Genomic DNA, 23,329 nt, shown 5'->3' with positions numbered 1-23,329 from the left:
ATAAGAAAGAAACTTACACAGATTTGGAACGACGTGTGAGTAAATGATGACAATTTTCATTTTTGGGTGAACTATTCCTTTAAATCAGCAGTACATCAAATGCAAGTTTTGTTGTTTGTTTATTTTGATACGTTCACCATCTTGCAAAGTCTATTTTGTAGACAAGCCGGTGACGCAACGCAGTGCAATTTACTCTTTTTTTTTTTTTGAGCGAATTTGTCCATTAAATCAAAATGCTAGTTTTTTTTTAGAAGTGACAAAAAAAAAGTGTTACGAGGAGGGTGCTAAATCTTATTATCCTTTTCCTCACTATAAGCTAATTGTCAGATACTATTGACTCGTTTTAAAATGAAACTTCTTCACAGCCCGTTTCTTTTCTTTTGTGCTGAACAGATTTCACTTCTTGACAACATGTCTCACTCATTGTGTGAACTTCTCTCATCTGCTGCTGCAGAATGGTGGCTCAGAGGACAGAGGGGACTGAAAAATCTCAAAAACGTCCCGTAGAGAATAATTCATTGCCTTGTAAAACTACATCAAATTAATTACACTTCTGCATTTAATTGATGTGGATCACTAGAATGTCTTTAGAAAATAAAATCTCTGTTCTTTTCTTGACCACAGTCTTCCCTAAAATGTAGTTCTTCCTTTCGATTGGATAAGTGGTCCAGGAGATAAACGTGTGAGCCAATCAGAGGTGGAAAATAGTTCAGACAATCAGTTAATTACACACTACTGCTAACAGGTCAGAGCAAGGTGACTGAACACGCACACACACACTAAACCACTGGGAGGGGAAAACTAATAACTCTAAACTCTTCTTCTCTACGAGCAGCAAAAGCTTCAGGGACAATGAGCTAAATGAGAGTGAAGTATTTGTTTCACACATACACATACACAGGGAATATAGCCAGAAAGTTTGCTGCTACTGTAGGTCATTCTTTATGAGGCTCATCCTCTCAATAAAACTAATATCCCTGGAGAGAGAAAGACAGAGAGAGAGAGAGTAAAGGAGGGAGAAGGGCTGCAGAGATCCATTGAAGGGCATAAAGAAGAGAAAGAGACAGAAGTGTGAAAAGAGAGACAGAGACAGATGAGTGTGTCATGAGATGAAACGCAGAAAGAGACATGGCTCTTGTGGATGACTGCAGTCCTGAGCTCTCCTGCCCTGTGTGTGTGTGTGTGTGTGTGTGTCCTGTGCCCTTCTGCCCTGTAAAACATGAGTCTCGCTCTGTCTGTCTGACATGTCCTAAACCTGGCCACCCTAAACAAGACACTGAGACCAGTGACATTAAAACTATGAAGAGAAATAGTTCAATTCAGAGGGGATGGTGTCGCAAGGACACAGAGGAAAGAGTTTATAAATGTGCAGAGAGCTTTATGGGCGAGCAAAACTGTGGAGGAAATTGATCAAATCTTTGTTTTAGTGAATCGGTTCACTTGAAAGATTAATTAAAAAAATTAACTAATTTTGTAATAGCAAATGTTGCTTTTCATAACTGATATACATGTTGTAGACTCATATTTATTTCATAGTTTAATATTTAGCTCTGGTGTGATAAAGCTTGGTTTGGCAAGTCTGAGGTTTTTGATTTAGTTCATTAGGGCAATTTATGTAAATTAAATGATTGAAAATAACTAAATAAGTAGATGAAGAGCTTTTACATTGCATTTTTTAAAACTTGTTTTATATTAATTTGTAGCACTGGTCTAAAAAAATATTGTAGTTCATTGGAAGATTAATTGCAATAACCATGTCAAGCATAACTGATTCACAGAATCCGTGTGTACCACCTGTATAGTAAAATACTCATAGCTATGTGTTACACTCATTCTAGATCTTAGCCTAATATGTACAGTAGCATTGGAAATTCTGAAAAAAAATGTGATTTGGTTAATTTGGATGGTTTATGTAAATAATAACTTTTTTTTTTTAAAGCAAAATATAAAACAATTTTTCATTTTTCTCATGTTACAAACTGCTTCTGTACACATTCGTAGTTCTATAGTTATATATTTAGTGTAAATATATCTGTTAAAGTTTAAATCGCTGTTACCCTAATTGAGAGTCATTCAATCGAAAGCCATTTTTGAGACATATGTTTGCAACACACAACTGCTCTTCTAATTAAAAAGAAACATGTATTTCCAGATTTTCTGCTTATGTATCTTTTTACAGATTTTTCTAAGATCAGCTTGACTGCAGTTTAAGACTCAATTCAAGTTTTAAAGTTGCGTCCCCAACACTGATTGTGTGTGAGGGTCACATTGTCTCACAGCTCGCTGACCGATGGTGCTGTCATGTGACAGAACCAGAGCGTTTGCTTTTTATGATTTCTGTCACCCTTGACCTTGTTTTATCCCCAATCTGCCGCCTGTCTTAAATTCTCTGTCTCTTTCTGTCTGTGTTTGAACGTCAACAATAAAACCAGATATTCCCTGTTATGTTCTAACACTGATCTCTGAGATGTCAGTGAACATTTTTTATGGATTATGTTTATGAATAGCTTTTGAACGGTGACAAAATAAATGAGCACTTTGTGTTTGTCGGTATGAAACGTGTTTTAGATCGTTTGCATTTCAATTTTAGATCATTTTCACAAAAGAATAGATAAAGAGAAAATGCTTTTCTCCTTTATTTTCCCCTGCATGCACAAGCTTTGTAATATTTCAAAGCTGTTGTATTGCTACTGATTTATCGGATCTCCCTGGTTATTTAACAAGCATGAGTTTTCGTTGTTTGAAAACAGGCAGTTTCAGTCTGTCTGACAAAGAACCAGTCTACAATCCCATAACTTCTGACTTGCTTGAGTTCTAGCATGAACTTTGTTCGTGATTCTCTGATATGTGTTCGCTCTTCCTGTGACTGTACACAGCATGTCCAAGACGCCCATATGGCCTGTGAGAGGCACAGAAGGAGAATTAAAAATGTGAAATTTTCAAGCATGCCGTTCTGTTTCATCTGTGGCATAAAACATGTAGGTCACACCACCATCAAACCCTCCCAGAGCTCCCCAGCCTCATTCAGTTTTATTCAACCATCTTTTTTCACCACTTTTGGGCTTTAGTGTCGCTATTTTTGAAATCATGTCACTTCGGAAGCAAAGCTATTGTTTTCAGTTCATTACATAGCGGGGAAGCGTTGACAAATGTTACATTTCCTCAGAGAAAATCTTGTTGTATGTCCAATATTTTTTAAGTTTGGGAGAGGCAAGATTTTTGCATGTTTTTGAAAGAAGTCTCTTAAGTTCATCAAGGCTCCTTTTATTAGAAATGTATCATTACAATTTAACAGATATTCTTATTTTGATATATTTTCAATTGTGATTCATTCGGCAAAGCCGATTTTCAGCAGCCATTAACCTACTTCATTCTTCAGTGTCACATGATCCTTTACATGTCAACATTTCATATTATCATTGTTGAAAATTGTGCGGCTTAATATTTCTGTGGAAACTGTGATGCATTGGATTCAGTATTCTTTGATGAACAGAAAGTTCAAAACGATAATTTCTTTCGAACAGCAGTGATTTAGTAACTGTTTAAAAGCAGTACTATAGACTGCTGATTCCTGAATGAATCATTCTTCTCCTCTTTTGTTTGATAAACCAGGTGTAGAGGCCACCAAATGTTCTGAATCAATTCACAATTGATTCTTAATCAGAGTCACACTCTGAATAGCTTGGAGTGTTTTTTTAGTCTGTAAAACGGTCTGATACTTTAGAAAGAACAAAAAGAGTGTTACAGTGGAACATCTATCTATCTCTTGAAACCAGCTTAATAAAACATGCATAGTATTTATGTTTATATTTAATATTAACATATCAAGTAGTGAACATGTAGCAAGTTACGCTTGCCCTGTAAGGTACGGCGAAACTAGCTTTTTCAACGTAGCTTAGCTAATTTTCATTGTTTTACTGTGAAGTATTTTTATTCAACCCTTCTTTCATTTATTATTAGCATTTACTTTCAATTTCATTTAGATTGAGGCGCCTTTTAAAGCTGGTTCTGGGCTACATTAGTCTTTTTATTATTCAAAACAACATTATTATTTTGCTTTTATTTATAATTTGCTATCTTCAATTCTAGCAAGGCTGTTGCTTTATACAAGAAGTGCCTGTGGCGGCTCTGGTCATATTTAATAGTCTCGTCTGTGACTGGTCAAAAGAGGCTTCACTGAGAGTGTACGTGTGTGTGTGTGTGTGTGTGTGTGTGTGTGTGTGTGTGTGAACAGCGCACTAGAGTAAGTGATTTAAAATGGGCGTTTATGAGTGTCTTAAGCAGGCTGCTTTGAGCTTGATGGGTGTTTATGTATTCCATCAGAGCATGGTGTTTAATCTCAGAGCAGATGGCAGCGAGCTCACACTCTCCATAAACAAAAACAGCTTCCTATCCATCAGGCATCCTGATTACCGCCGAATCAAACATGTGTTCAGGCAGAATTCTGCATGAGAAAAGGTGCTGACACATTATTCTTACAGGATAAGGAAAAACGTGCTGATAGGTGTGATTCCTGTGCTAACATTGTGGAGGTGTTATTTTAAGAGAGCTGTTGAAAGAGAACTTTTATATAACTATGTGGAACATTACCATACCCGACCTGTGAACCTGCTAATAGATTAATGTTTTTAATGTCAGAGAAACAGCACTGAAAAGTTCTGTTTAAGAGAAAAACAGACTGGCTAGTTGGAAATATTTTTTCCTTACCGTCTTAAAGGGATAGTTCACTCAGAAATGAAAATTTTGTCATTTGCTCACCCCTGTGTCATTTCAAATCTATGTGTGTTTTGACTCTTCATATATTAAGAATGTCACTAACAGGGTTTTATTTTAGGATTATGCACATATAGTATTTAATAATGTTGAATTAGCTTTTATTTAAAAATTTTAGCTTTTACCAATTACGTGCTGTAGGTTTTATTTGGTATAGCATTATAATAAGCTTTATTTTACTATAATTTTCAGTTCATTTCAGTAGGCTACCTCAACATAAACATAAGTTAGCTGCAAGGCAACGGATCAAACTTTCATGCAAGTTGAGTCTTTTCAATCTAATATTAGAGTTTTATTTCACATGAATTTTACTTCATATAAATCGCTTTACTTAACAGTAAAACAATGCAAAAGGGGCATTGAGATTAATTAATGAAGTTTGACTTTTAATGTTCATATTAACATTTTAACGTAGTCTGCATGTGCACATGTTGATCAGTGTTTTGATTTCCCTTGAAAGTGAACAAAGTCTTAAATATTATACATTTGTAATATAATCAAACACAAAGTGACCATATTGCTTCAGACGTTGTAAGGATAAATCACCTGTATGTTCTTTTTGGGGCTTGAAGCTTTTGAACCCCATTGAAATTGACATTATTTGGGCAAAAACAGCTCAAACATTCTCCAAAACATCATCTTTTGTGTTCCATTCTTTATGACGGGATTGTCATTTTTGGGTGAACTATCCCTTGAAGTCAAATAATAGCAGCCCGTTCTTACATTGTACATGCAAGTTTGTGAAGGGCTTTCTGAAGAGCTTTGTTTAACTGACAAGAGCAGTTTAAAATACGAGAAAAGGAGAGAGAGAGTGGCATCTCCTGGGACATTTGGCGTCACATTCTCACTAGGTGGTCTCATCAGGGTTCTGTATAAATGTGCTGACCCCGTCCACAGGACCTGAGGGAGATCGGTCTCACCACAAATATGTATTTCAAGATGCAGATGGAGCCAGCACTCTGGGACAGCATGCTGTCCTCTGACATTTGATGAGACTCTGGATGACAAGACGGAAATGAGGAAGAGATGAGTGTGGAGGGAAGGAAGAAACACAGAAGCGCCGGATGACAGGAAAGGGGAAAGGTTCAGTTCCTCTCAAATTGAAGCCAAAGAATAACATCTTCAGCTTCAACAGTATTGGACAGCCGTCAAAATGTCACTTTTTTCCCTCTTTACCCCTCCTTTTGTCTCTCTCAAGGGTCTGAAGTGTATAGGAGAATATTTGTTTGAGAGTTGGCTGTTTGCACTGGGAGTTTGACTGAGGTGTGTAAATGTGGGTCGGCCTGAGAAGGAAGGAACACTGACCTCTGGATTATTGGTAGAGGCCTGACCACAGCAGACAGGTCGTGTGTTACTCATGTCTGCCCATGTTCTCTTCTCGTTTATTCCCACAGGCCTCTGTCTGACATTTCCAAACATTTCAGAAAGCCACAACCTATCTGCATTCTTTAAACAGGACTTAAACAACAAGAAAAGAAATGTGTAGGGATGCATCTCGTATAGTAAAACAATACAGCAGAATCAAAGCATTTTGGTTCAGGCAATGTGAAAAATGTATTTATTAATTTAACTATGCCTCCCTCCCATTTATTGTTCTTGTAATTAATATATGAATCCAATCCAGATTTTAACTGATTTTTTTAATTGCAGTTTGAGAAATATAGTACACAGATCACCCGCACACAGATATTGGAGATTGTGATATGAACGCGCATAAACATCCACAGAAATAGTCAATGCTATCCCACTACTTTTATTATTACAAGAGCTTGATAATGAAACAATGTTGTTTTTGAAGCAACTAAACTTACAGCTTCATTGTTTGTAGAGAGAGGCACACATGCAGATGCAGATAATTCACACACACAAACACACACACAGGCAAATTAAACCAATCAGTATTTTTGAAAAGGCCCCTTAACTGTAATTTTACCATAATTTACCTGTAAAGACTGTAAAGGGTTTATTGAAATACAGATCTGAAACATTTGCACATTGTGTTTTGTTGAATTATTTATTAAATTTCATTATCATGCAGTACATGAGGCAGGTTATTTATCACAGTGAAATGGATTTAGTGACATTTTAGATCATTTGTTCCAACTGTGATGAAGAAAAATAAATCACTGTAGGGTGAGAACTTGTTTTTATTCACTTGTTTTTGATTGGATGAAGTCAGATCTGATAGACTGGAGAAATTGACTTTTTAAACTGCCTAAAAACGGTTCAGATTTCAGTGGAAAATACAGATATTTTAATTAAAAATAGTGAGGTTAAAAATGTTAATAAAATGTGCATTGATGAGTAGTTATAAGATCAATAAGATCGATAACATGCATTTAGAAAGTACATAATACTAAATCTTTCAAATTCATCTTAATACTGAGGCTGATGTTGTATAGAAAATGTTGGAAGCAAAACCTGTGGTCCTGGTACAACTCTACAAAACTTCTCCTTTTCGCCTTTTCTCTCAGTCAATGAAAATCTCGATGTGGAATTGAAGCGTGTTATCCCGAGCGTGTCTCACACTCTCAATAAGTCTCACGTCTTCAACGTGTCTGCGTTTGATGGATGGTGCTTTTTACCTCCATTCGACGGTCTGTAATTAACGTCAATGCCGCCGATGCCCTGATAGAGACGAAGAGCGAGGGATAATCATAAGAGAAGGAAAAAACAGGCTGGGCAAAGTGCTGGCTGGGCAGATTTCGCGCTCAACCGTCATTTTACATGAACCTCTCCATTTCACAGTTATCAGGAAGGGATGATCTCCTGTCTGCTGCTACGGGGGGCTTAAATAATCTAACACCCCACTCTCCCAAAGAGAGCGTATGCTGGAGGACAGCATGTTTTAACAGATTAGCAGATTAGAGGGCGGTAGAGCGGATCTCTCCACCTGCAGACCCCTCGCTGCCAGCCGCACAGGAAGGAGACAAGACACAAACCAGATCAGAAGTGAGAATAAATATCCCCAACATGGCAGTGATCTGAAATGTGTGAGAGAAATATGCTTAAGCTGGGTTTATATTTGCTAGTCCTTTAATATTAGAACTTTAAATAAAACACAAATGCTACTAAAATACTAATCCGCTTTTTTTTTCCTTAATCCGACTTTAATATTACATACTCTTTCTGGGGAGAGAGAGAGAGAGAGTGTGTGTGTGTGTGTGTGTGAGAGAGAGAGTGAGTGGGAGAAAGACAGAGCCAAAAGAGACTTTTTTTCATTATTTTGATATTTAATGATGCTGCGATGTATCTGCACAGGAAGTGATGTCATTAACAGCACATTTTCGCCATCTGTCAGAGTTATATTTGTGACACATTCTGGGAACAGGATGTCTAAACGCTTACTTTGTGTGCAAGAGAGGTCATTATTGCTCCCAGCCGTGCAGATTTTCAAAAGTGACGCATAATCACACATGACAGAAATCTGCTTAGGGAAAACAGTAAACAACAACAACTGTTCAGGCCGGTTCGATTGCCTGATATTGCCTGACAGATCCTTACTTTAGTTTTACGGATTTGTTTTCTTTTACCACACACATTGTACCCGTCTAAGCTCTTAGCTCAGGTCCTAAACCTGTTGAGCTTCTTTGCTGTCTGCAGCCTACATAGGCAACTGCTTTCTGAGATATCAGCCTTACGGAATTAGATCCTCATTGACTGGTTTATTATATGTATTATATTGTGTTTAGCTGTCTATAGTGCTCCTTGCAGGAAGTGCACAAGAAAATTGACTCACACTTGACTCAAACTGTAGGTTAGCATGCCGCTTAGCTAGCAGTGCTGAAAAATTGGTTTGCTTTCATTTCTATTTTACACCCGATTTTTCCTTTTTGAAGTTTTAGTAATCATGTAGTAATTTTTCATTTTTGTTACATATATTTTTTTATTTTGTCTTTTAATATTTCCATTCAGCTTTTATTTTATATAATACTCCAACATAAACTTTTTTTTGGTGCCTCAGTATTCAGGTTTAATAATGTTTAATAGTTTTAGTTGTCAAGACTGGCAATATATAGTTATAAATTTGCACTTCTCTCAACTTCTTCCACCATCTTTTTCCAATAAGAACCCCCATTCTGGGATTCCCGTTACGCTGAAAGATACACATTTACTTACACTTTGGGTAAAAGCTGTTATCTTAAAAGGAAAAAGTTGCCTTTTGGAAAATCCTTTGTGTCAGCATCCTTAAAATGCCGTCTAGATAGGCAGCTCACTAAGTGTTGGAACAGAGCTATTATATCTGTGGAACTCATTAGGGACACTAGGATTCATAAGAACCATCCTGCTTTAATCGGGTTTATACATGCTCCAGTAGACACTACAACAAAAGAGCAATGGGCTTGTACTTTAATAGAGAAACAATCTCGTAATGACTGAAGAGAGAGAGAGAGAGAGACACACACACACACACACACACACACACACACACACACACCAGTTCACTGGTGCAGGTGTAATTCCATTATCCTCTCAGTAGTGCAACTGTTCCAGGTGTCTGCAGTGCTCGAGAGCAGCAGGGCGTTTCCTCTCATCAAAGCTTCATAATCATCTAGCTAATGAATATAATAACTGCAGAAGTGCAGACTGTGATTGGATGATAGCCTGAGATCAACCCCTCCCACTGATTATGAGCTTTTTAAATGACTCATCCTTTCTTGGTTAATGGGCCGACCAGAAGTGGCTGTCGTTATGGCCAAGATACACAGTTACACATACACTTCCACAGAATTGCATGAATATGATATGCTTTGGTGTATTTAATGTGTTGTTTTCCAACCAAATGGAAATCTTTCAAATAGTATGGTTCAGATTCTATCTATCTATCTATCTATCTATCTATCTATCTATCTATCTATCTATATCTATATCTATCTATGAATTAAGTTTCAGTCTATTTAGTTTCAGGTTTATGTAACTTGTGATTTATTGTGGTACACATTGTGGTACACCTTAAGTATTGTTTTGTAGTATTATAAAGTAATAATGGTATTGTTTATTTAATATTAATGAAAAAGCTTTCGTATTGTTTTTCTATGGTATTATTTTTTATTTAGAGTATAAATGTCACAGGTTTCATAAAAGGGTTGCAAACATTGTGGCTCACTGCAAAAAAAAGACAATAAAAGGGAGAGCTCAAACCACTCTGGTGGTCCGTGTGGAGAGAGCTGTAGCTGTTACAGCAGAGCAGGGTATTGTATATGTAGTGGACGACACTAGAGAGCAGGTTAAAAGGGTTTTTAATGGGATGCCCATATTCCCAATCCATCTAGCCTGTTTTAACACACGCCTCCACTCGTACAGACTGCAATAAAGCACACACATCTAGTGAAGCCTGCTTTAGAAAACACACACACCTTGTATGATATCTCTTAGGATTTGCAGATTTTTAACTTTGTGCATTGACCGATCGATATATTGTATGTATATGTGTGTGTGTGTGTGTGTGTGTGTGTGTGTGTGTGTGTGTGTGTGATGGTAAATGATCCGTAATCTATATGAATTGTGATGTGTGTGAGGATTTGGTGAACTCTGGTGTGGGGTGGAGCTCAATTTGTCCTCTGAAATAGAGCCTGATTGAAATGGCCATAAAATGACACAGGCTTTAATAGCCATGTCATGAAACTCCCCCTCACAAAGCGGGAGGAAAAATCCGCTTGTAAAAGTGAAATATGTCCCTAGGGATGTTTATAGGGCTGATTCTCTAGAGGAGATCACATGTCATAAGACTTACCTTTCAGTCCTACTCAAACAACCAAAGCACATATTAAAATGTGAAGACACATCAATATTATATTATATCGTGGCAGAAATATTTAATGTTTTAATTATTTGTGTGTAACCTAGACCACTATCTCCTGACATTGCACCCCCCAACCCCAACAGGCTACAATAATACACACAAGACCACAAACACCACACGCTAGATCACATATTCCTTCAAGGCTATGCTAACTTCGGTTTGTATAACATGTTTAAATAATGTATAGGATTACGTGTTTGAATGACACCACATATGCTAGTGCAACATGGGAGATATTTTTAGTTATATTATAAATGGCATACGTTTGTGGGATCGCTGTGCTCAACATGCATAATGCAGCATAGATGTGAGCAGTAAGTACGCTTACATAAGCTACCTGTCCACAGTAGTCATGTATGAAATGGAACAGGTGGATACATTTACTGTAGTAATAATTAAATACAAACTACTTCAAACACACACAGGCAGTCACAGTGAGCAAAGAGATTCTGCTTCACGGAGTAATCGTAAATGACATTAAAATGTGTCTAGAGCAATACTGTTGCGATTAACATTTGGGTCTGGTTTTACTTAAGAGTGTGTTCAAGTGTATCATGGCATTTATCTCATTCATCTGACTATCCATCCATCCAAAATATACGCATTTAAGAAAAAAAAAATCATTTGATTAATAACTATAGTGGGCATATGGTAAAATTAAATCATTTTTAAGTCAATTACAATTTTCGGAAATGATGCATAATAAAAAAAATATTCAGTTAATGTGAAATTTACAGTTTATTTTATTGTTTTGTTCTCACATCGCATATTTCACTTCAAGCATGCTCTTTAGGGACTACTAGGTGTATGTTAATTTGAAATTAAATATTTAAAAAATATATATATATATATATATATATATATATATATATATATATATATATATATATATATATATATATATATATATATATTTCAGGTTTTTTTTGTCTAACGTGGCCTTCATATGAAAATTACAATAGTTGAAATCTGTAAGGTTCACATAACTCACCCAAAAATCTAAAACCCTAAACATGGCAAAATCAGACGACATTGTTTAGATGTAAAATACAACAGAAAAAAAACATGACCAAAACACAACACACGGCCTTGTACCCTTACATTTGTTAAGACATTATTTCTCGCTGCCTCGGTGCACTTGTTTTCTATGTTTGTATATTGCTGAGAAATTATTTAAATTTGAATGTGCTTTCAAACTTACGGATGGGCCGATAAAAACTCATTACCTTCAGCAGTGTGTCTCTGTATACATCTGGTCGTATGAACAGTCAGACAGGTTAATGGTACAGTATATAAATGGAGCATGTGTCTGCGTTCACTGCATTGTTTTATAAAACCTGCCAGGAGTCCGCTTACAGTGTATTGCAGTGCAGTGAACGAACAACTGAGTTCTACACACACACACACACACAAGCATAGTGAAGTATTCAGTGATATATTAAAGTCATCCAAAAGATCGATAACAAAATGAAAACTTAAGACCTGCTAGTATAACACGGTAACTTCAACAATAGCTTTGTGCTCTTTTCGCTACACTTCTCTGTTGGCAGAATATCTCTTTGATAGATATATATTTTTTAATTCCCTCTTCCTTTCTCCCTTTGTCTCTCTATCTGTAGGATATGAAGTAAATTCTATTTGATATACAGAGTTATAGATATTGTCAATCTCCCGAAGATCTTCCTTCTACCAGAGTTTAGAGCCAGCGTTGCAATATCACACATGCTTTTCAAATATAAACCCTTTGATTCAGATGCTTTTCACCTGGATTCGTGTAGTAAACCCAACACATTTTATTATGAAACACTGTGTCCTTTTTTTTAAGTCAGTTATTGGTGTACATTTCATGCTGTTTCTGGCGGCTTTGTGTGAACCTCCTAAAAGCATCTGTAAAACCATTAGCTCATCTTTGTGCTTTTGTATATGAATATGTTTATGCATTTGAGGGCTCTTTCTCTAAAAAGCCGATTTTAAAGCTACGCCACAGGGAACGCTCCTTTAGAGATATAATGACTGTCTGTAGGGAAACTGACATTTGAGAACTTTGAACGAGAAACAGTTTGATTTATCAGTGTGGGATTGTATAATTACATAAATAAACTGGCTACTGAAGGCTGTGTTTTGTGGTGGCATATAAAAAAGTTCCTATCATCATCATCATCATCATAATGACCACCAGCAATTACAGTAATGTGTTGTGATATGTTATTCAGAATTTAAATAAGAAAGCCTTTTAAATTCAAATTCCCAAATGTGAAATTAACTTTAATAGACCTTATTCAAGGTAGTGCCGTATTTATTTTTTAATAGGAATAAAAACAAGGCTGTGAGAATTAATAAATCATCAATAGATTAAAAGGTGGTCAGTATTTGTTTTTATGAAGTTGTATGTAGACACTTTGTGTAATGTATTTTATATATATATAAAAAAATGATATGTCTATTCAATATCAGGAAGTAAATGGGAAATAATGATGACATAAGCTATTTGTACCCTGTCTAAGTCTGTGCCTAAGCCTAAGTTTGTACATGAAGAAATAGCATTTCCTAATCCATTTTATTATAAGGGTTCAGTTTGCTGGGCAGGATATAAACCTAGAGATCTCAAAAGCAGAGCAGTGATGCATGAGAGCCCAAGACAGAGTTTCTGGAGACTAAGTGAGCTGTCTTGGTAAATCCGGCAAACACCATGAAGATATCATTAACATACTGAGCAATTAACAGCATCTCCCGTGGCTAGTAAGGTGCAGAATACAAATCTTTTCCCTTCCATCCTGATGATTTCTGATGCATAAAGCCCGTCTCTCTACCATCTTGTGGTCCCACGATACAGGAAAGCCATCGCCCTCTCATTCCGATTACACAAATATTTGCATTTGCCATTTACAGCTGATTTGGGCGGCACTCCCTCTGAGCTACGCAATGTTTCCCTCACAAATTGAAGGTTTTCTGTCTGTAATGACTGAGTAATATAATTCACCCTACTGAGAGGATCCAACACTCGCAATATTTACGTCTTGACATTTCAATCAACAGACTTTGATAAGTTGGTATTAAAACAAGCAGAGAGGAAACCACACAGAAACTCACTGTAAAACAGATTCAAAAGGTAAGATGAAAAATATCAAAAATTAAGAAAATAATTTAATATTATTATATAAATATTTAAATTGATAGATTAAAAATAGACAATAAATAAATAAATATAATAAGTAATTTATAGCCAGCTAATTTGGACAGCAAGGTATTCATTTACGTTACAATCGGAGTGCAATACTCTGACTAAAGGGAATTACAACTTTGTTAAAAATTATAATAAAATGACATCTTAGAGTTTTATTTATATACTATTTATTATGTGCAATGTTATAAGAGTTTTTAAAAAATGATATTAAACCTCATACTGACGCAGCAGCTTCCATTTGTGAGTCACTTGTCCGTCAAAATTTGAACCGTCGTCACAGCAACCAATTTAACCCAACGCTGGCTTAGTAATAACCCAATGATGTTAAAACATTACCCGATCTTTTACAAAATAACCCAACATGTGACTCAGTGACCCAATATGTGCAACCCATCGTTTTTGCTGTGTTTTTTTTTTTTTTTTTTTTTTTGTAGAGTTCTGGGAAACTGCTTTGTTTATCTGCCATTTTTAAAGCATCACGCTGCCTCTCTGCTATTAAGTTCAGGGCAGGATTTTGATTTTTATGATTGTGGAAAATGTCACCATTGTTTGTCTTTCATGCTGCATCAAGAATTGCAAAAGTAACTCTGATCATCTGCATTTGCAGCAGAGGCTGATCCTCTCAAAATGGCGGCGTTATGTAGATTCACACTCTCCTCTCATATTATATATATATATATATATATATATATATATATATATATATATATATATATATATATATATATATATATATATATAGCAAACAGAAATATACAAATAGGAAATTGGCAAATACTAAATTGAAAGACAGAAATGAAAATTCAGGACAAGAGAGAGGTAGAGGAAGGAGAAAGTGGAAGGTGAGAAAGCGAGAAATGAAAAGAAAGAAAAAGAATAAAGGAACATACCTCCCCTAGGACAAACACACACTCCCAGACCCCTGACCCAAACTCCTCCAAGGTGCTGTATGACAGTGTGTGTGTGTGTGTGTGTGTGTGTGTGTGTGTGTGTGAAAAACGCCTCCGTTCAAATCTTCAGGGGCCATATTGTGGAATCCCATCATGTTGGGAACACAGAAATGAAATGCCCTGTCACTGCAGTTAGTGAGATGCATGATGAGAAAGAATATGGTTGAAAGCATCGTTTCTCAGCTGAGAGGTCGATCTCACGGGATGGTTGACATTTACACATTTTGCACACGCACACACACACACACACACAGCACAGTCTGATGACCAGCAACGTCAACCCCCATTTTGAGCAAGTCAGGATGGATTAATCTGATGTGAGGTAATGTCTGTGGAGATTGAATTGATTGGCTGTTTCACCCTGCGCTGGTCATCCACTGAAGGACAGAGTCATTCCAAAAGCAACATAAAGCATGCTCTGTTCTGAAGGATATTTCATTCTAGCACTCACAAGAATTTCCTCTTCCGACTAGCTAAAGGTCATTCCATTCGAACACTGTTGTAATATTTGATCATGTTGGTTGGTTGGTTCATTTTAGTCCTTTAGCAGTTCCATTGCTTAGCCTGTTCCTCATGTTCTGCTGCTGGTCAAGGTCTGTTCACACAAGGTCTGATGCAATTAAATGAGACAAAAGCATAGAAAAAAAAAATATTCATACCAAGTCCAATTCAGAATTTTTGCAGGCTACATTGCAAAATATATTTATTTAAATCAATATTTTTGTCTTGCTTTTAAGGAACAGTCTTTGATACAATATCTTGAAACGAAAAGTAAAGAAATGTTATTTTAGATTTATTTACTTTTATTTAAAAGCAAAGAAGACAAAACCTTTTCAATAAGCTAAGGAAAAAAATAATACTTTATAGTCTTTGGAAACATTTAGCATTTTTTTTCTTTTACTGAATTAACTGCTCAGCATCCTAGCAAACAAATACAGAAAAATGACTAGTTACTGATATTTCACATACAGTGTAAAGAATTTCACAGATCTAATGTTTAGTTTAAAACGTCATTATTTTTAAAAATAAACCTTTGCACGTCAATACCTATCCTGCACGTTTATTATTAGTTATAAAGGAAGTCCAGCAACAGAATGATGTCATCGTGTCCAAAACCTTCATGCTGGCTTTAAAAGACTGCTGTTTTTTTCCTTTGAAAACTAAAGGCAAAAACCAAGACACAACTTGCATTCATGACCAATAAATCTGGAACAAGCAAGCGAGATTTGAAATAGAGGGCCCAGCACAGATTTAGAGGTTTTATTTCAGGCAATATTAAAAAAAAAGCACCCCAAAGCTGCAGTATCGATCTATGTAACAGTCCCTATACTAAAAGTCCCTTCAGAAACAGGGATCAGAAACTTTATACCAGCTAACAGCTAACAAGAGTATCCCCCTTAAACACGGCGGCTGATGATAAACCCGCTCCAGCCATTAAGGGGCATGTTCTAAAGCTCAGACTAAATTTCAGCTGAAGCCTCTGGTGTTTGTAGGGTGAAAGCCACTAAGCTGTACTGATCCACAATAAACTGTTTTGAATGCTTCAGACAAGGTGGGTGGATTGAGAAAGATCAAGAGCGATCTTTAAAAAAATGAATTCAGACGTTTGTTTTTCACTCATTATCGGCGTTTTCTCTTTTCTCTAATAGCACTCTGTGTTTTTCTGTCTTGCTGTTTCAGTTTTAACGTTTCAAAGGCATGTCTGCAAATTTCAAACACTCGGAAAGAGAAAAACACTTTTCATTGACGTGATATTGAGATAGTGAGATGCTGAAGATCTCTGCTAGAATTTCAATCATTTCGAAGGCCTAGCAAGTAGCCGTCGGGCACCCAGAGTGCTTCTGTTATTAATTTTTGGTTATGTCTTCTTTTCATCTCTGTGACCCTCAGAGCTTTAATTAAAGTTCTCAAAAAATACTGGGCAAAGCTTGTATGTTTCCTGCATAAAAAAACAGGCCTTAATTCTTTGGACAGACTGAAGCATTTCTATAAAAATAGCTAGAAAGTATGGGTATTTATCTTTTTTTATTATTTCAATTAGTTTTAAAAATAAGTGCATGCTGCCTGACCTGTGTGCAAAATTAATCAAAATTGTTTGTGATGTAAGTTGCATAACACAAAGAAGGGTTTCAGTCTATTTAAACATATCACGTTTAATTTCAGTGTATTTCTTGCCATTTCTTTGTAATCAACTGTGAAATTTACTAGCAATTTCTGAGCAAAAATGGTTTTAGTGTACTAAACTGGTTTAAGTGGTACTAGTGTACTATTTATAAACGATCTAAAACGTCTTGATCATAAAACATCTTGATCATGGTCAAAGACACTTAAACTTTGAAAAAACATGAAACACTAAAATTTATGACCCTGGACCACAAAACCAGTAATAAGGGTCCATTTTTTGAAAATGATACATATTGAATAAATATGCTTTCCATTGATGCAAGAAGCTAGGACAATATATAGATGAGATACAACTATTTGAAAATCTGAGGGTGCAAAAAGTTGTTTAAATGAAGTCCTCAGCAATGCATATTACTAATCAAATATTAAGTTTAGATTCGGTAAGAAATGCGTCACGGTGTGGTTCAGGAATGAGCGCTTGACAAGAACAGAACTTTCTACAAAAGAGCAAATAAACATGCATGCAGACAGACTATAACCACACACATTAATACACAAGACCAAACTTGAACTTATATACACACACAGGAAATTACTAAGCTAACTAGACACACCTGAACACAATGAGACAATTAACAGAAAGTAGGGCACACAGAGCACATGGGACAAGAGAAAACAACAACAAAGAATCCAAATATGTGACAAAATGTAAATAATATCTTAATTGAACATGATTTTTCTAACTGATTTTTGGCATAAAAGAAAAATCATTTTGACCCACACAATATATTTCGGCTATTGCTACAAATGAACCCATGCTACTTAAAAGTGGTTTTGTGTTCCGGGCTCACATATATGTCCTTCAAAACAATAAATAAAACATTGAAATAAACTGAAAAAAAAGAAAATAAAATGTGATGTGAAATTGAAATGTCATATTAATTACAAATTGAACTATAGATAGTTTTTTTTTTTTTTATTTATTGAGTTAATCTTATGAAAATGTATTAATCAACACTAGCTATAAATAACGTGTAAAACGAAGCTGTACCCAGCAAAGCAGGACACTGTGGTGAAATCACTGACTGCAGGTGTGCCTGTGTAAATGAGATGCTGACTGCAATGTCATTCAGAGACAAATGTTCTTATGAAATGTGTGTGTGTGTGTTTTGTTGCAGTGCACGTGAAGGCTGGCACATGTGAGGTGATTGCAGCCCACCGCTGCTGTAACAGAAATAAGATTGAGGAGCGATCACAGACGGTTAAGTGCTCCTGCTTCCCAGGACAAGTCGCTGGAACAACGAGGGCTGCACCCTCCTGTGTGGATGGTAAAATGAACCTTTGATTCCTTCCAGCTCTTATTTCCATATATTTAGTGTTTGGATGAACTTAAGGGCTAAATGTGAAATCGTGTACTCCACCTCTCTCTTTTTCTCTCATTCTCTGTCTTTCGGTCTCTTTGTCTCCCTCAGCTGTCTGGCTGTTTCATTTAATATTGTGTCAACACTGTCCACTTGACAGAGAAATCGATCGTTATCTTATTTTGCCTGACTGTAAGCTCAGGAAAAAATAGCTCAAGTGTCTCTACACACAGCGCTCTGCGTGAGAGGAAATGTCAAATAAGCCATGTTTCACCCCATCTCATGCTTCATTCTTTCTCTCTGTATCATCTCAAATAGCTCCTCATCTGTTTGCCGTTTTCTTGCTCCTGAGCTGCTCCATGATCCTCTGTATTTAAGGGGTCATATCGTTTTTTCCAATTTAATTTCTTTCCATGAAGTCAACTTACAATTTTAACTTAGATACTAAACCACTCTTAATTTGTAGGGCTTACATTTTATTGAAATGAATGACATTAATTCTAATGAATAATTACTGATCATCTCACATCCTGCATTGTAATTGCCATATTTTTAAGATGGAAAGACAGTTTAACTTTCCCAAATGCATTCAGTTACTCTTCATCTAGCTGTTTTTGAACAGTACATATCCTGTTGAAGTACTTATTCTGTACTGCCTGCTCTCGATAAGCATGATTTGGTAAAGCGTATGGCCTTTAGCAGTGTACATGTCAGGGTGCATGCATCCATTTTTTATAATTAAGTGCACTAAATTAACAAGCTACATCAACAGCCCTAGTAATTTAGTAGTTCATGCCAATTTTCCACCCTCTATTCAACCCTCAGAAATTAGCAGGCTGACCTCTAATGACCACTTTTATGTTTGGCTCTTGCAAAGCCAAAGGTTCTTCCAAAGGAAATACAGCGTTGTAGGTGCTACACCTGTCTAGAGACAATGCAAAATTTGCCTGCTTTGTTTCCTTCCATTCCATGATATGACCTCTACTTCTTTTAAGTGAGTGTGTCTGTTTGTACTGACCTTAGTGTACTTGTTCATGTTCCCTGTGATGTGTGTGTGTGTGTGTGTGTAGCATCTATAGTAGCTCAGAAGTGGTGGTGTCAGATGCAGCCGTGTTTGGATGGTGAGGAGTGTAAAGTCTTGCCTGACCTCACAGGCTGGAGCTGCAGCACTGGAAACAAGGTGAAGACCACCAAGGTTAGTATATACTCCCACACACGCCACAAAACACCCACTACGCCTGTGGGATGCCGTAACTTTCAGAGCTGTCAGGGTTATTCACATTCCAAGTGCAATACTGCACTAAAACACATCACACAAAAATATTAGGTAAAATAATCAATTCCATAACTGACATTATCTGGTTTTGTTCATTATCTGTCTATGTTAATGGGTGTTTTTGCAATGAAATATACAAGCAACGATGCCTTAGAATCCGTCTCTCAGTATTTAAAATGTGGTCTAGATAGGCAACTCACTAGATTTTGGAAAAAAGCCTGTCTTTCTTTCTCTCAGTGACCTAATTCCTCTTGTTGTGAACACGCTTCGTGCCATACCTTAGGAGTTCATGGGGAGAGAGTCTGAAGTTTGTTGGAACTGACATCAAACACAGTACAGCCTGATTTAGGAAAAAAAGAAGAACAAAACAGAGAAACAGAGACAACCCCTTTTTATCCTGCCAATAAAGCTTCTTGAATTTTGACAAAAAGAGACGGAGATGGAGAAAGAGAGAGACAAGCACAGCAACAAACACACAAGCACTTATGTTATGAGTGACAGATGTGAAGTGACTGACTGAGACTGTTCTCAACAGAAAAAGTCAAAGGCAGAACAAAGCAGTAAATAAAATGAAGTGACCAGAAGACTTGATGTCAACATGTATTCTGATCTCTAGTCAGTGGAGAGCAGGGTACAAAGTGAATGCTTGCCAAGTGGAAAATTCAAGGAAATTTGTTTTTTTACTTTAGGAACAAAAAGTAAATGGTTTATACATATCTGGCCATTAATGTGCACTATGCATTAGGCTATTTTGCATTTTACTACACATTCACATTCAAGGCCAGTAAGTAATTCATTACACGTATTGCTGGCAATTTTTGTCAATTCACCCGACATTGATAAGTGTGACAGAAACTTCATTTTGGACTGCTGGAGAGAAAGTATTCAGGACTCAAATCAAATTATTCACACACAACTACATATATTATTATTATTACAATATTAACCAGTAGAATATGTATTTTCCATACACTGCAGTTATAAATATTGAAACTTTTCCAATTAAAAGTTTTGACAGATTTCAATTTTCTAGACTTACTTAGCCTCTACTCTGTTTTATTGTACAAAACAATACATGGAGACATATCTGGAGAGTTTTCAGCCATTACTGTAAAAATGAAAGTCGTGGTAATTTACATATTATACATATGTATATGTGTATATATATATATATATATATATATATATATATATATATATATATATATATATATATATATATATATATATATATATATATATATATATATATATATATATATATATATATATATATAGAATCTAGAGGAGAGCAGAAGAAGAGCAGAAGAAAGAGACTGGTATGATCAATGACTGATAAGCTATTCTGTGCCATCATGACTCTCATAATATAAAATGCACACGTAACACTGATCCATATTTCATTATAGTGAATTCATGTGAACCTACATGTGTGTGCTGAAGTGCTTTTGAATGCATGTGCTGTTTCTTTAGATCTAGTGAAATCTTATGAATTCTTGAAATCGTGTTTGTGTATGTGTGTGTATTAAAATGAGTTTATATATTATTTTGAAGCATGCACACACACAACCCTCTGTCACATCATTCTTTCTCGCATCATTCTTTCTCTCTTTGTAGGGGGGTCTTGTTCCCACTGTGTGGGCAAAATCTGACCCGAAGCTTATTGTTAATAGTGCCTGCAAACAAAAAATCATAAAGACAAAAGTCTCTTTTTTGGCTCGAGCAACCACCTAATATTCTGAACACCTGCATGGCAACACACTGAAAAACGCTTAAAATACCCTCATGGTAGCACTCACATTTTCTTTAAAGTTATATTACAGCATGTATATTGTCTTGTTACATGAAAAAAAAACCAAAAAGTTATTTACTTTATGAATAATTTTTACCTTTGAGAACATCCCTAGAGGTTTCATCTGGTCCTATAAAAGTACAGCTACATAAACCCACACAAACACATTAATTCTCATTACAGATGCAACTGTGCTCAGAATGAGACCTACAGCATTGAACCTTCAGCTCTTTAGCTCAATCTGAAATGTTTTAAAGTGATCTCACTTCTCTAAGTTTGTATTTATTATTGGACCACATGCTGATTAAAACTTTTAACCAAGATTAATAAGTGAACATGATACATCACATTAAAAGAAATCAAAAGAAAGAAGCTGGAGATCTTACATATTGCAAAGACCTACAGTGCAGGTTGTAAGAATATAGGAGAGTTACTTTGTTCACTTGCGGATGTTTATAATGATTGATCAGCATGGTAACTGTTCGTATATGCCAGCAAACCTCTTGCAGCATAAACCTTGCCAAAACTGAAAGACACACCGGGAAGAGGAAAGAAAGAGAAAGACTGAGAGGGTGGATCAAGTATCGGGCATCGTGCCAATGCCACTCTCCTCAGTCATCCCTCTGTGCCAACTTGGAAGGCATGGTGCCAAGTTCTAAATGAATGAGTTTGCTTGGGCGCCAACTGTTTCACCCACAGCTCTGTCGGACCATGCCCATCAGTGGCCAGGACAAGAAGTCTGTGCGGATAAATGTCAAGCATTAATGAAATCTGTGCTAACAGAGATGGAGAACCAGATGACTTCCTCCTCTGCACAAAATAAGGCCATATAGTTCAGAGTGATTAATATTTGGGGGTTATTGGAGTCAGATGTGCTGGTAAACACAGGTGCAGGTGTGTCTAATGGGAAAATACCCCAAATTGTCAAACCTAAATTCTCCCTTTTTCTTTATTTCAGGTGACCCGATAGTTCTGCACTCCATGAAACCACCAGACCCAACTTACTGGGGACGAAAGTGCTGAAAGTGAAGACTAACTAGAGACAGCATTGAGCTTCAGCTAACAGGATCGATCGATATTAGTCAAACGAAGATTATTTGCGATCTGAGGAACAGACTGATCTCCAGAAATATATCCACCATAAACGTTAGGACCATCCTGAAGTTAATGTGTCCACTTCAACGGACCCCCTGGCCTTCCGGACGCTCAATCTTCTGGGTGTGGATCCACAACCTCAAAATGTGTTGGCTGGGGGGTCTCTATGTACGTATGCAGTTGTTTTTTTTTCTTTTTTTTACGGAAGGCGTTTGGATCATCTACACCAGTGCAGCCCAATGGAGTTTAAGCTTATCAGCAACATGCCCTCCTTCCTTGTCCTTCAGTTCTTCCGGCAAATCCATAACCATCCCTGGTCTACCCGATCAGAAGGTCCGACCATTTCTTGTGGAATCCTTTAAACAGCATTTAAACATATAAAACGATCTGGACCTTTAACGGACTCATCTTCTGTATATTGTTTGTTTCTAAATTAAAGCTTTTCAAGCCCACAGTCTGAAATAACAGATTAGATGTACCAGTATATTCTAGAAAATGTAAAAGTGTAAAAGCTCAAAGTGTTATTCTCAAAACAAGCAGAATAAAGTTAAAAGGTTATCACTTTTATTATCAATGTTTTTATCCAGCCTGGTAACTGCTATTGAGTACATGTGTCAGTATTATATTCAATAATTAAAAATGTCGAAAATACTTTTTCTCCGTACTCTGATTTCAGAGGCTGCAAGCTAGTGAAACCTAATGGCTTGTTGTGCCACCAATAACATGATTTATTCAGTTTTCCTCCACTGATACTGATACGCAGAAAAATAACATAATCAGCGTTATGTATGTATCGTGTTTTCTGACCTTTACGCCTTAAGACAAAACCGCAGTCACTCTAAATGCACACCCTCATGTTTCAAAAGGAACTAAAATAACTCTTTGCAGTGTAAATATACACAATCTATACACCACTTCTCTCTCTGTCCTTCCCTTTCGGACAACAAAATGGGATTTGTATTTGTTTAATC

The 23,329-nt window shown here is 36.4% G+C and overlaps 1 protein-coding gene across 1 annotated transcript in view; it reads left to right on the top strand.

The window, feature by feature from the left end:
• Positions 1-23,009, top strand: part of tafa3b (TAFA chemokine like family member 3b) — a 60,259-nt gene extending 37,250 nt beyond the window's left edge. Inside the window, exons 3-5 of the mRNA XM_043246845.1 lie at positions 18,013-18,162; positions 19,266-19,390; positions 22,222-23,009. Coding sequence (XP_043102780.1) covers positions 18,013-18,162; positions 19,266-19,390; positions 22,222-22,233 — 287 coding nt within the window. The 3' untranslated portion in view covers positions 22,234-23,009. The remainder of the gene's footprint in view (positions 1-18,012; positions 18,163-19,265; positions 19,391-22,221) is intronic.
• The last annotated feature ends 320 nt before the right edge of the window (positions 23,010-23,329 follow it).

The sequence above is a fragment of the Puntigrus tetrazona genome, chromosome 8 (assembly GCF_018831695.1).
Source record: "Puntigrus tetrazona isolate hp1 chromosome 8, ASM1883169v1, whole genome shotgun sequence".
NCBI classification, from domain to species: Eukaryota; Metazoa; Chordata; class Actinopteri; order Cypriniformes; family Cyprinidae; genus Puntigrus; species Puntigrus tetrazona.
Note: the sequence above shows the minus strand (reverse complement) of the source record. Positions and strands in the feature narration are given on the sequence as shown.